Source organism: Fonsecaea nubica (genome assembly GCF_001646965.1).
Source record: "Fonsecaea nubica strain CBS 269.64 chromosome Unknown Scaff15, whole genome shotgun sequence".
In the NCBI taxonomy this organism is placed as follows: Eukaryota; Fungi; Ascomycota; class Eurotiomycetes; order Chaetothyriales; family Herpotrichiellaceae; genus Fonsecaea; species Fonsecaea nubica.
The window spans coordinates 326,166-340,239 of record NW_019173688.1 but is presented as its reverse complement, the minus strand read 5'-3'; the positions used below and the strand labels follow the sequence as shown (position 1 = coordinate 340,239).

Below are 14,074 nucleotides of genomic sequence, written 5' to 3'. Positions count from 1 at the left end.
GACCCGTTCAGCTGGTCTAGAAGCCTCCTTCAAGATGCCTGGCCTGGGGGTTCTCCCCCATACTTGGCATTACGGCGCCAACCTCCAGCCTGAAGGTTTGGGAAAGAGTTTCGGTCTACCGCCGTCGGAGCAAAAATCGGTGACCAAGCGCCGTCGGACCATCGCCGAAGAACACAATCAGAGCAAAATGGTCTAATCAGGTGCCCCTATGAACGTTGCGCGGTTGGGATCGTGCGAACGAGCACAAAAGGCAGGCTATATGGCAACTAGACCGTCCACCAGGATTCCAGAACTCTTACAGGCTGGGTGATCCATCGACTATCTGACTATCTGACTCTACTCGATCAATCCACAATAGCCAGATAGCTGGGAGCAAAGCAATGGCTGCCACTCATTCTCAACTTAGCCACGACGCCAGCAGCGACGACAAAGCCATCGCCCATGAGCTCGTTGCCGTCGAAGATACCGGCCACACCAAGGAGGATGCTACCATCGCTGCCGCTCAACAAAAGACCCCAGAGGAGGAAAAGAAGATCCTGCGAAAAATCGACGTCAGACTCGTTCCTGTCCTTGCTTTTCTCTATCTGGTGTCTTTCATCGACCGCGCAAATAGTACGAGAGTACCCCAGTCTCTTGACGTTGACCTTCCAGGACTGACAAGTGTGGCAGTCGGAAACGCCAGAGTTGCTGGATTGGAGAAGGATCTGAAGCTTCATGGCATGCAGTACAACGTGGCGTTGACCATCATGTTCATTCCCTACTCGTTACTGGAAGTGCCGAGCAACATCATTCTGAAGATGACTCGCCCTTCCTACTACATTAGTATTCTTCTGTTTGTGGTCAGTTTACACTTTGTCCCCTGGTGTTGACTTGTACTGATTGTTCTTTAGTGGGGGTTGATCGTGTACGGCCGCACTCCCGTGACAAGCTTGGTCGACAATAGATTGGCTGATTGCGCTCCAGAACTCTGACCGGTCTTGTCCAGTCGTACTCTGGACTTTTGGCTGCTAGATGGTTCCTCGGAACGGCAGAGGTAAGATCTCGCCAGTGACTCTGTATCTACCGTGAGAGCCAACGGCTGACATTTGAGGCAGGCCGGTTTCTTTCCCGCTGGTAAGTTTGTTGGGTATACAGCAATTGGGTCTCGATTCCTGACACCCTCTAGCAACTTTTCTCTTGACAATCTGGTACCGCCGATACGAGGTCCAAACGAGGATGGTCTTCTTTTACGCTGGGGCCACCATGGGAGGTGCCTTTTCAGGACTCCTGGCGTATGCGATACAGAAAATGGACGGCATTTCAGGGCTGGAAGGCTGGCGATGGTGCTTCCTCGCCCCTGGTCTGATCAAGTGGCCTGATGCTGACTAGAGATGTAGGATCTTTATCATTGAAGGCATCTGCACCTCTTCCCTGGCTTTCTTCATGTGGAGGATCTTGCCAGATCGGCCCGGTACCGCAAGCTTCTTGACTCCGGATGAACGCGAATTCGTGATTGCCAGACTTCAAGTTGAGACAGGCTCGGGGAGAGGAAGAATCACAAACGACGACAAAATCACAAAGGAACACATCTTTGCGGGCCTACGCGAATGGAAAATCTGGCTGGCTGTGGTACGTGCGCGATGCAACCTCTTCAGGGGTCATGGTTCTTTGACTAATTCCTCGCGATGGTAGCTGATATTCTGGGGCAACGCCATCGGAGGCTATGGGTTCACTTATGCCATTCCTACTGTCATTCTCGGACTTGGCTACACGGCTGCCAATGCGGTAAGTAAAATGCCCTACAAACTCTCCGAGACTTGTGGAAATGGGAAACTGATGACACGGATATTGAAAACAATTAGCAACTTTTGACGGTGCCAATCTACGTCGTGGCCATGATTGCCACGGTGTTGAATGCGGTGATCTCGGACCGCTACAAACAGAGATCGCCGTTCATCATCCTTGGCCTGGTGGTCGCAATCATCGGCACAATCTGTCTGTTGGCAGTACCTCATCCTGGGCTACCGGGCCTGACCTATGGGATATTGTTTATCGCGGCAAGCGGTCTTTACATGCTCACGATTCCCGTCATGTGCTTTGTCGGTATGTTTTTTTGATCTGATCTGTCACCTCGATTGCTATTTTTCCGCCCCTTTCCACTTTACCCACGAAAGAAAAGAGAGATGTCATGGCAAGATTTTGACTGACGTTCCCGTAAAGCAAACAACCTGGCCCCCTCGTCCAAACGGGCCGTCGGCATGGCGCTGCTCCTCTCGATCGGCAACATGGGCGGCATCGTCGGGTCCAATATCTTCCTGTCCAACCAAGCGCCGCACTACTGGACCGGGTACGGCGTGATCATGGGCATCGACTGCCTGGCCGTGGTGGCGTGTCTGATCCTGAGGTTCTCGTACAAGCGCATCAACGCGGAGCGCGACAGGATGAGCGAGGAGGAGATTCGCGCCCGGTACACCGACGACGAGCTGTTGAAGATGGGCGACAAGAGCCCCTTTTACAGGTATACCCTGTAGGTCGGGTCGGGTCGAGTCGAGTCGAGTCGAGTATAGTCTCGGGGGTTGGTACTGGGAAGAACCTGGTACGCAGAGGGAAAAGAGAGGGAAGAGTGTATCCATCGAAACACCGGGGGCCTGGCCCAATGATGGAGCACAGAGAGGCATGATGACTAGATAGTGAGACTGTCTAGTTAGTTAGTTGATTGAAGAGAAAGGAGAATGACGCGCGAGCGCTACAGTACACGAAGTTTGACCGTGTTTGTCTATACCATCCATCTATCTACCTTTCGTCGAGGAGGCTTAATCATGTGGTCAGTCGGTTGGTCGGTTGGTCTTCCAAGTCCCAAGTTCCAAGTCCCAAGTTCCAAGTCCCAAGTGTCCCCAGGTCCTGCGAGATCGAGTGACTGACCACCTACCTGTCTTCGTCTTCACCTTCACCTTTGCATTGCATGCAATTTTAATCTCGTATATCATGCATGCATGCTACGTACCAGCGGACATATCAAAACACACACACTCTCTCTCTCACTCTCTCTCTCTCTCTCTTGACCCTCGGGAGATCAGGCACGCGGGCACGCAGGCACGTCAGGTTAAAGTTTCTCGATTACCCATGCCCATGCACATGCACATGCACATGGTCCGCCCATGGTTTAAGGTACGTGGATAGCTGGGCTGGCGAGGAGGTAGGTGGCAGTTGGAGACAACGTCCCCGGAGTACCCACGGTACCCCAAAGCGAAAAGTGTCAAAAGTGCCAGAGGTGCCGAATTGCCGGGTACCGACTAGGCTACATAATAGCTAGCTAGCTAGACACCTAGCCAGGTGCTAGGTGCCACGGGGGCAAGGTGCTAAGTGTAGGTAGGAGTAGGTAGGGGGGTAGGTAGGCGGCTTATCGGAGGTTGCGCCGAAAAAAAAGTAAAAATGGGAGAAGGGGGCCACAAGGACATACGGGCCGAATTCGAACTCGGATGGATTCCAAGCCTCCCTTTCCTTTCCTCCCACATGGTTCGGAGAGAGTAGAGTGTATATCATAGTGCCTCAAATGAAGATGCCCTGCCTCATTGTGGTGAGGAAGACCTCCTACCCCGTCTTCCACCTCTCTACTAGTACCAAGAATGTCAGGAACATCGTTGATTGATCTGACAGGCAAAGTTATTGTCGTCTCTGGTGCCGCGTCCGGGATAGGCCGCGAAACCGCCATCCAGATCGCCGCTCGGGGAGCAAAGGTCTCCATCTGCGACGTGCAGTCATCACTCCTGGACGAGACGGTCGACCTGATCGCACAGAATGGCGGCACCGTCATGGGCACCTGCGTGGACGTGCGGGAACGGAAATCAGTCGAGGCGTGGATCCGTCGCACCGTCGAGACGTTCGGCAAGCTGGACGGCGCGGCCAACATTGCCGGCGTGGCCGGGGCGGACACGGGAGTCGCTGGTATTGCGGACCTCGACGACGCTGACTGGGCGTTGGTCTTTGACGTCAACGTCAAGGGCCTCATGCACTGTCTGCGCGCCCAGGTGCCCAACATGAACGAGCGCGGTGGCTCCATCGTCAACATGTCCAGCCTCTGGGGGAGCCGGGGTTGGCCACGCCAGTATGCCTACAATGCGTCCAAGCACGCCATCAACGGCATCACCAGGTGCTTAGCGAAGGAACTGGGGCCCAGGAACATTCGCGTCAATGCCGTGGCACCGTGAGTTTGAACGTCGACATCTCTCTCCCACCCCCCTCCCGCTCAAATGTCTTTTCCCTTTCCGGCTCTGACATCGAGATTGATTCCATGGTTTTGATTAGAGGCAAGATCGAAACGCCCATGTCTCCGACCACAGACTCGGAAGAAACACTGGCCGAATTGATTCCCCTGGGACGAAAGGGGACGGCATTGGAAGTCGCTGAAACGGTCGCCTTCCTCCTCTGCGATGCGTCGGCATATATTTCTTCTGCCATCATTGGTGTCGACGGAGGTCGACTCTCCTAGAACATCTCGACTCCACGCTCTCCGTGGTACTTGCAATTGCCACAACCTTGATCATCACGTCGAGAAGTTAGAGACAAGGGATGTCAACCCTGGTTATATTTGGGGCGACGCGAAGCATGTTGCCGACAATAGCTCGAATCTCGCTCGGTCGTCCATGTCGGACATCGGGTGCCAGGAAAACCTCGCCATTGGGGACGACATCACCAAGGGCTGGTTCTCCTTGGTGGTCTTCTTCGTCCGCCAGTGCCCTGGCGAGCCCCTCAGGATATACAAAACATGGTCGAGACTGCCGAGTGGATGGTAAAGCCACGTTGTTTGGCCGTGTCGTAGAGTCCCAGCAAACGGCCGCGACAGACGATCTGCCCTTGTACATACAGAGACCATCCGATGCACATCCTACCGGCCCCTGCTGCAAAGAAACGGACCATTACCTTGAGAAATTGGGTCAAGCAGGACATGGCTGGCGAGAGTCACTTCTTGACTGCTCTCGGTCCTGTCGTTGTGTCTTGCCCGTAGAGCCTGTCACTCCATCTCTTTATGTGCACATCGTTCGTAGCCTCGAATAGGTCGGTGGCACTGGTCTGAGGCGCGTTTTGGTCCCGCCAATCCGCCTTGAGCCGATAGACCTCTAGAACCCATCTCCCTCTTTCCAGGGCCGTCCGTCACTCTCTGCTCTGATCCTTGGGTCCCTCCCTCTCTCCAAGGCTTCCAATCTCCTCCGTTCCAGCTCCGCCTTCTTCTCCTCAATCGAGGCCTCGAGCTGTTCTTTCCGTCCAATCTCTGGCACCTGAAGCTCCCCGGCTTCGATGCCAGGCAGTCTGCCATCCTTGTCCCGGAACTTTTCGATCGCCTCGGCTTTTTCTTCCCACTCACGCAACTCCTTCTCGGCCATCTGCCTCTCGTACCTCAGTTCGAACCACTTGTCGAATGTCTTGTCGGTCTCGAAGCAGACACCGTATCCATCACAGTAGCATGCCCGTTGGCTCGGGCAGAACACGCTCTCATTCGCGAAGATGACCTGCCAGATATACTCAAAGATTCTACCGCTGGTGACGTCCGATATTTCTGAGCGCAGCAGCCAGTCTCGGTAGTGTCGGTATGTCTCCCTCGGTGTCAACCTTATCTGATTGCGACTCACCGCAAACTGGGAGCAACACGGCTGAGCCAGGACGGCAGGGATAGGCTTGTCTACGAACAACTCTGCCCAGGTTGATGCCATGTATGATTGTTCCAGTTTGTCCTTGTCCCTCTGTATCTGACCTGGATGGATCCAGTCCGGGCATCCGGGCTTCCAATGGCATCTCATGTTCATGTAGCCTTGACGCTGGACTCTCTCGCTACTCAGCCGTTTGATCATTTCGGCGGCGTCCCAGTTCAGCAGTTCGTTGTTGTGCCATGCGTCTTGGTGGGCATGCATGAAGATGCTGACATCGGGTAGTTGGTCATAAAATTCGATTATGTAGGTGAGATAAGTCATGACTTCATGACCCTTGTTCTTGGGTGGATGCAAGGGCGCAGTGGGATCGTCAGCGATATAGATGAACTTTTTGATGTCGGCACCGAGGTCGACGCCGTCAAGCCACGTAACGCTTTCCTCCTTCAGTCGAGCCATGACCAGACTTCGTGTATATCTCGATCCCGAAGAACCACCTGTAGGGGCCGTGGTCGCTAACGACCCGCTTGTAGCATTCGAGGCCCCGGAGCCATCTCCAGGGGTGGAAGCCGGTTGACTCTGGTTCTGGACATCCGAATTGTCCGAGTCAAAATAGTCTCCAAGTCCAACAATCTGCGGGACTTTGGACTGTAAAGACTTGACGGTGATGGAGCCACTCACCGACCCATAGTAGAGGCCCAGAGTAACAAAGGTCGCGAAAACCAGGCAGATAACAGCATGCCTGATCCGGATCATGTTCAGGTCAGCCAGGAGAAGGAGGAGGTGTCTGAGGAGTTGTTCGAGAAATGAATGCTCGCGTCTCGTTTGTGGGGGAGTGGTTTTGTATGATTGCTGACACAGGTTCGCTCTACCGAAAAGTCGCTCGCTCAAACGCCGGTCTCCCCCTTTGTGCTGACAAGGATCAACACGGACCTGCAGTGTCTTGATCTATTGATGGCCGCCAAAATGCTCAAAGCAAACTCAAATATAAAAGGACAACAAAATCTCAATCAAAACATGACAAGGAGCAGGCGATGGAAGAAACAGAGGGTCATGCCGAGCTTCCCCGTCAATGGGACTCTTCGTGGATCAGGCTCACAACAGTGAGGCTTGATAGCTCACTGAGAAGCTGTGCATGTACTGGAGACCTTGCTCGGGATCGCCATACTTGTTGCTGGAAGCTTACAGGATCAGGCGAGAAATGTGGTGAGTCGTTGAAATTTATACACATTTTTCGGTGTTGACGGAACCGAAAAGGGGAAGCAACGTGTCGCGTCTCCACTTGTGCACGGAAAGGAAAAACAATCATCCGAGATATGAATCGAGGCACCGACAAGACGATGGCGATGCTGATTGTTGCCATGCACTCAGATGTCATAAAGATGAAAATACGAGCAGTCGCTCGGGTCGTATAGCTCTACTTCAAAACTTCACCGGCAAAGGTAATTACAGGTCCATCAGTGGAAACCATCAGCCACCAGACGCCACGAGACATCTTCATACCCTTTTCGTCTGTTAATCCTGACTTTCATATCGCCTTTGGGTTTGATGACGCTCAAAGGGATTTTTTCATTGTCTCGCGGAGGTAGTGTGATGGGTGTTCCATCTGGAGTAGAGATATCGAATGCCATCAATAGGTACGCAACGAAAGCAAGGATTTCACTTTGCGCAAAGTGTCGTCCCGGGCACACCACACTGCCCCCGCCAAAGAGACGGAATGCCGCCGAGGGGACGCCAGGAGGCAGTTGTGTTGCCGTCGGCTCCTTGAGGTCCAAGCCCGATGGCTCTGAATCGTTATCCGCCACAGATGCCTGGCCCTTGATAAAACGTCGAGGGTTGAACTGGTCGCTGTCTTGGCCCCAGGTTTGCGGGTCATGGTGGATGATGATTCCAGCCACTTGTATAATAGAATCCTTTCGCAGGTAATGTTGCCCAATGACCGTGTCCCTCAATACGTATCGAAGTGAGGCTAGGTTGCCGATCATGCGTAGGGACTCCCTGTACGTCGACACAAAAAGTGGGCAGGAGGTTTCGATGACGGAGAGATTGATGCTTTTGCCTCCACTCCCCTCGTCAGTGACAGCCGATTGAAGCTCGTTCCGAATCTGCGTCAGTAGCTCTGGACGGCTGATGATATTGGCAAGAATCCAGAACGTGGACGGCACAGCGTTTCCGAGGATTGCAAAGAGCAAGATGATCTCTGATCGGCCTGCTTCGGCCTCGGTAAATCCATGGCTCAGGTTGATGCTGATGCGGTTTTGAATGAGAAGAGAAGCCTTGCGCCACCGCTTCTCTTTGACATAGTCAACCAGGGCTTTGGCAATCGCCTCTCGTCCCAGATATGCCCTCCTGGCTGTGATGGAAGGAAAAATGTCAATAATAAGGGCCAGCATACCAGCCTCAAAGTCCCAGAAAGAATCGACCAAGCTGGGATCAAGGGCAAAGGGGTTTTCTGGACCATAGATCGACTTTGCATTGGCAAAAGCAAAGGTTGACTTGATCCATCCAAACAGATCCGTTTCCAGGCAATCTCCTCCCACGGCAACCTCGTTCAGCATCTCGGAGAAAATCGACATCTGCGAACGAGTAAGGTCTTTCAATGACTCCCCTCGTCCGAGTACCGTGTTGAACATGTCATGCATAGTCGGCATCAGGCCCCAGTCACCTTGCTCGGCATTGACGTTCTTCATGACAATCTTCATGGTACTTGGCTTGAGGCTGGTCAATCTGCGCGTGACTTCTAGAATGACATTGTAAAAGGCGAGGTCCTTGTGCTGTCGCTGGAGCTGAGCAGCAATCTGAGGAGAAGTGACAATGTACTGTCTAGTCGATAAGGTGGGCAACGTGTAGATCGGGTACCGAGTGTCGCGGCTGAGGCACATTAGATTGCGAGCATTAGAGGCATCCATCACTCACTTGACAAGCTCAAAATACTGTGTGCCATGCCGGATGATTCCCAGTATGTGGCCGATATAGGGGATCGCCGGCTTGATGATTGGAGGCTCCCCAGGACTGTGATCAATGGTAAGCCCACGATGAACCGTGACCGCTACTAGAATAATGACTGTGATGATAAGGACAATGATGCTAGCCGGCAGTCCTGTCGAAGCAGCGATGGTTGAATCCATGTTTTGGTGCGGCTGAAAACTTCTGGGCTGGCGGGTGTCAATACAGGTTGTCGCAAGGAGTTCAGGCAGGATTCTCACTCGTATCTGTAGTCTGCGCCCTCCAGATCGGATCCAACCGTACTCATAAAGTCAACATGTCGAGTTAGAGATGCGGAGAAGTGAGTGGTATGGGAGAGAGAGCCGAGGCGACGTTGATGCGACACTCAAAGATACAAGACGCGGCACTTCGTTGCTGCCTTGCTGCCCAGGCGCAGTCTAGTCTTATCTCCACCGCACTTATAATTAATTACCATACACCATACAGCCCCCAACGACGAGGTACCTTTAGCACGCGACCCAGGCGGTAGGGTACCAAGGGACTCGCATACTCGGTTCGTCGTCGACAGCATCCTCCAATACCGACCAAGATAAATACGCACCATTCCCCGCAGTCTCATCAACCTTCGCCTCCTTCGCCTCCATATCTTCCCAAAGCAGAAGACAGAGAGAGAAAGCCAGGGTCCTCTGTAAATACACGTGCATCGTAGATATGATAGATGGGTGGAAAGCTAGGTAGGTATGTAGGTGGCTAGCTGCACTGGAGATCCCTCGTATGGCATTGCATGGCATGAACTCACAAGCCACCTAGTTACCAAGAATAATTCATCTTCAAGAAGAGAACCCGGTATATTCATCTTGACACATTCCATGTTCCTTCTACCCCTCCCCCTGCTCCTGCCTCCCCCTCCTCCTTCTCTATCCCAAAAGTCTAAAAAATCGCCACAGCGTTGGGATGGCTCCCGACACCACCTAAAAGAGAAAACCACAGAATTAGCATACGATCCTCCCTTTTTTCGTACACCTGTGGCTCGCAGATCCCTGATCGGTGCTTCCCAAAAACAGGAACCGTGCGGGTAAGAAAACGAATAGAATGGGAAAAGCAAAGGTATCCGCCCAGAAAAGACTCACCGTGGACATTTGCAGGAACGCTGTTGATGAAAAAGGTATACTGCTTCTTGCGACGGCACGTCTCGGCGAGCTCCTCGAGATCCCACATCTCGCCGATGGGCATGCCCCAGCGCGGGAGGAGGTAATAGTGCAGTGCGGGCTGCTGGAAGGGCCAGACCTCGAACGAGGGGGCGTCCCCGGCCACGGCGGCAAAGTAGTTGTCGTGCAAAAAGTCCAGCATGGCCTCGCCGCCTTCGACGCCCGCCAGGGCGAGGTCGGCAAAGGACAGTTTGCCCACGCGCTCGCGCTCCTCGGCGTTCAGTTTGTTGTACGCTTGCACGAAGCCCGAGCGCACCAGCAGGATGTCGCCGGGCTGGAACTCGACGCCCTGGGCTTTGGCGCACGCCTGGAGTTCACTCAGCGGGATCGCGTGCGAGCTGTTCGGGTCGTAGTTGCCACCCGAGTAGCCCCAGTAGTCGAGGAGGACGCCGCGGCCAGCTGTTTTTGGGCCCCAAAGGAGAGGGGTAAAGGTCAGTAAAAGTGACATTCCAAGAGAAAGGGAGAGAGAAGCCGTATGTCCGTTGTCTGGGCTGTCTCTGGAGAGGGATTGGCTTCACATAACATACCTATTCCGTGCTTGGCCCACGCCTGGATCCCGCACCTGTCCGTATTGTAGATTTCGTCCGTCGTGAGCTGTTTGTTGGTCACCCGTTTAGTCATGTCATAGCCTGCTGGATTGGTCGCCAGATGGGAGACAGCTTCACGTACCCCATTATAAAAAACCGCGTTGTCATTGTGACGAAGTCCAACCTTTAGCAAACCAACCGGAAGGAGTCAGAATGAGATCCCCAAAAATTTGGGAGGGTATATCTGTAAATATACAGAGCCTTACATGTCGATAGCCGTCCCACTGCGAAATGTCAGTCCGAAAAACAAGAAGAAAACATGGGGCATCCAAAACTGACTTGCGATCCACTCTGCGTGTTCATATCGTACAGGTCGTCGAACCCCGTCTCGCCCAGAGGTGAAATGGTGTGCTTGAAGCTCTGTCTCCCAAAAGCAGGGGGATCGGGATAGTCGGCACGCCAACTTGAATTTGTATCGACATATCAATTAGCCTCTGCTGGCATTTCTCGAGGTTTGTCGTTTCCGATTCTCTCAACGGGGAAGAAGCGACGGGGGCGGTCATATTTACTTGAGATTTACAATTTCTCCGGTTTTGATCAACGCGGCGGCCTTGGAGGTGCGTTCGGGTGTCAGGAGATTGAGACGTCCGAGCTACTCGAGTTTCAGAGACAAATCCGACCTGGGAAAGGAATAAGTGATGCAAGATATCTAGAGACTTCCATACCTCGTCATCTTTGCCCCAGAACCAGGCTGCACCATCGGGAGCCCCTGGGATCTTGGGCAATTCCGATCGCTTGGGCAGCGACGACGAGGAAGGGTCGAAAAGCATGATACAAAAGATTCGGTGGCAGGTACCAATGGCTGTCGGGGCGACTTGGCAACAGGCGAATTCGCAATTAGAAATAACAAAATTGGCCTTTGAAAGCAATGAAGAGAACTGGAATAGTTATCTTCTGTATACCAAGTATCTCCAAATGCATCTGTATCCAAGGAGGGGCTGATGTTTCCGGCGTCGGACCTCGGGTCTATCTATCATCGGTCATCATCGGCCGTGACTCGTATGGAACATGTCCAGGACGACTCAGTCTGTTTGAAAAGGGACCAATTCAGCATTTCCCATGTGGCTAGTAGTTTTCGTCCATTGCCCTCGGTTTTGCCGTATGAGGATGTGTCAATGTCCCACACCAACGGGATTCGTCAGAGTTCCGTGGCCCGCCGTTCGTTCGCATAATGCTGAAACCCCGCGGAAATGTCGAAACTCCAAATTGCGACGTACCTGATGATGAACCACTTCCAATAAACTGCGGGAAGGTATGGCGGAGATAGACAGAGCTGTGGGTTGATTCCGTACAGATTTGTTTAGCTCGTCAGGCTCAGTCGATAAGTCCTCTCACAATCGTCACCAGGTTTCGTTCATGGAAATATCGTCGTGGACAGACCATGTCCCTCTGCCAGGCTGCGGGGTATTGTCAAGTCAAGGGCTGCTTCGAGGCTGAGACTCAAAGGGTGCAAGTGAAAGTTCAGTGACACGTATTTCTGCTGCTCAGCCTGTTCAGGCCACAGGGACAGGAGACTGTAGGAGGACAATTGAGGGACATCCATGGTACAGGAAGTCGTCTGCTGGAGCATGCAACTGGCTGGCCGTCGGCGTTGAACGCAACAAGACACATTGGTCTGGGAGCAGTACGCCCTCCTGCCAATGCCACGAAGATTCTCACGCGGTCAAGGAGTCAAACCCTCTAAATTACCCGTATATCCATCGTGGGTTCTGCTACACGCTGAAATTGTCGAGTCCAGTGGTGGTTTGCGGCGAGCAGTCCAAGCCGTTCATACACCAGAACACCGTCCGAAAGAAGTTCCCGCAGAACCATAAAAGTTTGTTGGTGGACAATTCTGCCCCAATAGAGCACAAAAACCTTCTCAACGGCCGCAGCTTGCTGTGGTGTCATCACATAGTCAGGCATGAAGACTGGAGACTCCAAGTGAAGTTCCGAGTGCGTCAGTTTCATCTGTGGCCGGCTTCTTTCTGGCATAACCACATCAGACTTCATGGTCAGAGCCTTGCCGTTAAGCATAAGATAGCCTGATTTGATCTTGCCCGTACCGTCAGGTTTTGATGCTGAAACCGCGGCATCAGTGATTACGACATCGATGGTCGACCACTCAGCGCCGTAATCCATACGATTTTGACCATACTCGACCCTGCCGAACACGGACAACCATGACCAGCTTGGTGCAATATACTCCCTGGGTCTGCGGAACGTATTGGACAGCGACCAGACGAGCTGGTATGCCAATTTGTCTGACCACAGTCCTGCGAGGTATTTGCCTCCTCGGCCTGACTCCACCACTTCCTGGACGATCCCAGATAATGCGATTGCTCGGTCGGAGTCGTGAGTTAGGTCTAGGGAAGAATAGCGCTCAGTGACTCTCATCCAGGCAAAGGGCAAAGGATCCCCATTTTCGGTCAGCGAGCGATGGTGAGCGTCTTTGAAGCGGGCAATGACATTGGTTCCGCCGCATAAGCAGTCCGCACAGGCTTTACATTCCCAGAGAAGTTCGTCTCTGCCGTAGTAGACGCAACGTGGAGATAAGAGACGTTCTTGGAGCACCCAGCCGCGGCGAAGGAGTGGAGGCGAGGCGCGTGAAGTGGCGTAGTTGGCGCCGAAATCAAGATGAGTGAAGTGAGGTTGTTGCTGGACTTGGAGGCTTGGATGACCAGGCACATTGTGAGGAGGGTATCGCAAATCCGAACCCGTAGACCGGAAACAGCCGCCATTGGAGCTGTTCGAGTCCATTGCTGCAATGTTGAGATATGATTGCCCATAGATGGCGCACATCTTCTGTGACTGGTCGTTCCAATCCGGTTCGTTGCGTTGAATAATGCACAGAGAGTCAATCCACAAGTATTCAATGCCGAGCACTCGGCAGATTTCTATAGCATCCCGGGCAGTCTTTGGTATTTGAGACCAAGCGATGTCCTTGGTGAGGGATTCGAGGTTCGTCAATTTCAAGATGAAGTTCTCATCAAAGTTCCCCCAGCGGTGGGACAGAGTCGCATACCGGGCTTTTTCGTTCTCCTGGCTGAGGTATAGGTGCACTCGGTCGGGATGAAGCCTCAGAACGCGTTTTGGCAAGCTGGGAGGCTCAGGCGCCGAACACTGATGGAGATTATTGCATTCATCCAGCCACTGCTTCAGAAAACGGTAGCTCTCAGCAGAGTCTGTCCTGTCTATTGGTGCACATTTCAGCTTCCTCAAGGCCATACATGACTTTGGCTCAGGGGCGTTTGGGTGGACGAATAAGTTGAAATGCCTCCAAAGCTGCGAGCTGGAGCCGTAAGTATTGCCTGTTCTGATCACCACTCGGCCAGGTCTCTCGCCCGTGCGCATCAACTCAATCGGAATGCTCTCCTCTGCTATCGAAGCATTATTGCCTGGAATTGTGGTGTTCCGCCATACGTTTTTCACCGGCTCCACGGAGAGTGCGCTACAGATCGCAGAGCAGACGGAACAACCCCGTTGGGCATTTTGGACAAACTCGGACAGCTTGAAGTTGTTGCCTTGCTTATTTGAGTGCTGGTTTTGAGGACATGTTGCAGGGTTGCAATCCTCATGGAGAGAACGACAGGTGCAAGGTATATCACTAGCAGACTGCATTGGGTGAGGCATGAACGCGGGGGTAAGAGTATTGACTTACAAGGGCAATTGTATGAAGGGATTCAGCGCTCTTTTGAGTCCCGGATGGCTTCTCAGAGAGGCCAGTGTTCCA

General features: G+C 53.0%; 6 protein-coding genes across 6 annotated transcripts; 2 read left to right on the top strand and 4 right to left on the bottom strand.

The window, feature by feature from the left end:
* Positions 1–380: 380 nt before the first annotated feature.
* AYO20_03321 (hypothetical protein) lies at positions 381–2,510 on the top strand (the record flags this gene model as incomplete). The annotated part of the gene is made up of 10 exons (XM_022641624.1): positions 381–612; positions 670–839; positions 891–904; positions 964–1,033; positions 1,095–1,113; positions 1,166–1,322; positions 1,377–1,608; positions 1,672–1,764; positions 1,842–2,082; positions 2,200–2,510. The coding sequence occupies 10 exons, from the start codon at positions 381–383 to the stop codon at positions 2,508–2,510; spliced, it is 1,539 nt and encodes a 512-aa protein (XP_022502484.1).
* Positions 2,511–3,605: 1,095 nt separating this feature from the next.
* AYO20_03320 (hypothetical protein) lies at positions 3,606–4,468 on the top strand (the record flags this gene model as incomplete). Its single annotated transcript, XM_022641623.1, has 2 exons — positions 3,606–4,183; positions 4,285–4,468. 2 exons carry the CDS (start codon positions 3,606–3,608, stop codon positions 4,466–4,468), a joined length of 762 nt encoding a protein of 253 aa, XP_022502483.1.
* A 628-nt stretch (positions 4,469–5,096) lies between these two features.
* AYO20_03319 (hypothetical protein) lies at positions 5,097–6,377 on the bottom strand (the record flags this gene model as incomplete). The annotated part of the gene is made up of 1 exon (XM_022641622.1): positions 5,097–6,377. The coding sequence occupies one exon, from the start codon at positions 6,375–6,377 to the stop codon at positions 5,097–5,099; it is 1,281 nt and encodes a 426-aa protein (XP_022502482.1).
* Positions 6,378–7,078: 701 nt separating this feature from the next.
* On the bottom strand, positions 7,079–8,749 carry AYO20_03318 (hypothetical protein; the record flags this gene model as incomplete). The annotated part of the gene is made up of 2 exons (XM_022641621.1): positions 7,079–8,492; positions 8,538–8,749. 2 exons carry the CDS (start codon positions 8,747–8,749, stop codon positions 7,079–7,081), a joined length of 1,626 nt encoding a protein of 541 aa, XP_022502481.1.
* A 748-nt stretch (positions 8,750–9,497) lies between these two features.
* AYO20_03317 (hypothetical protein) lies at positions 9,498–11,132 on the bottom strand (the record flags this gene model as incomplete). Its single annotated transcript, XM_022641620.1, has 7 exons — positions 9,498–9,538; positions 9,698–10,174; positions 10,303–10,486; positions 10,569–10,586; positions 10,642–10,765; positions 10,872–10,954; positions 11,028–11,132. The coding sequence occupies 7 exons, from the start codon at positions 11,130–11,132 to the stop codon at positions 9,498–9,500; spliced, it is 1,032 nt and encodes a 343-aa protein (XP_022502480.1).
* Positions 11,133–12,042: 910 nt separating this feature from the next.
* AYO20_03316 (hypothetical protein) lies at positions 12,043–13,569 on the bottom strand (the record flags this gene model as incomplete). The annotated part of the gene is made up of 1 exon (XM_022641619.1): positions 12,043–13,569. The coding sequence occupies one exon, from the start codon at positions 13,567–13,569 to the stop codon at positions 12,043–12,045; it is 1,527 nt and encodes a 508-aa protein (XP_022502479.1).
* Positions 13,570–14,074: the final 505 nt, after the last annotated feature.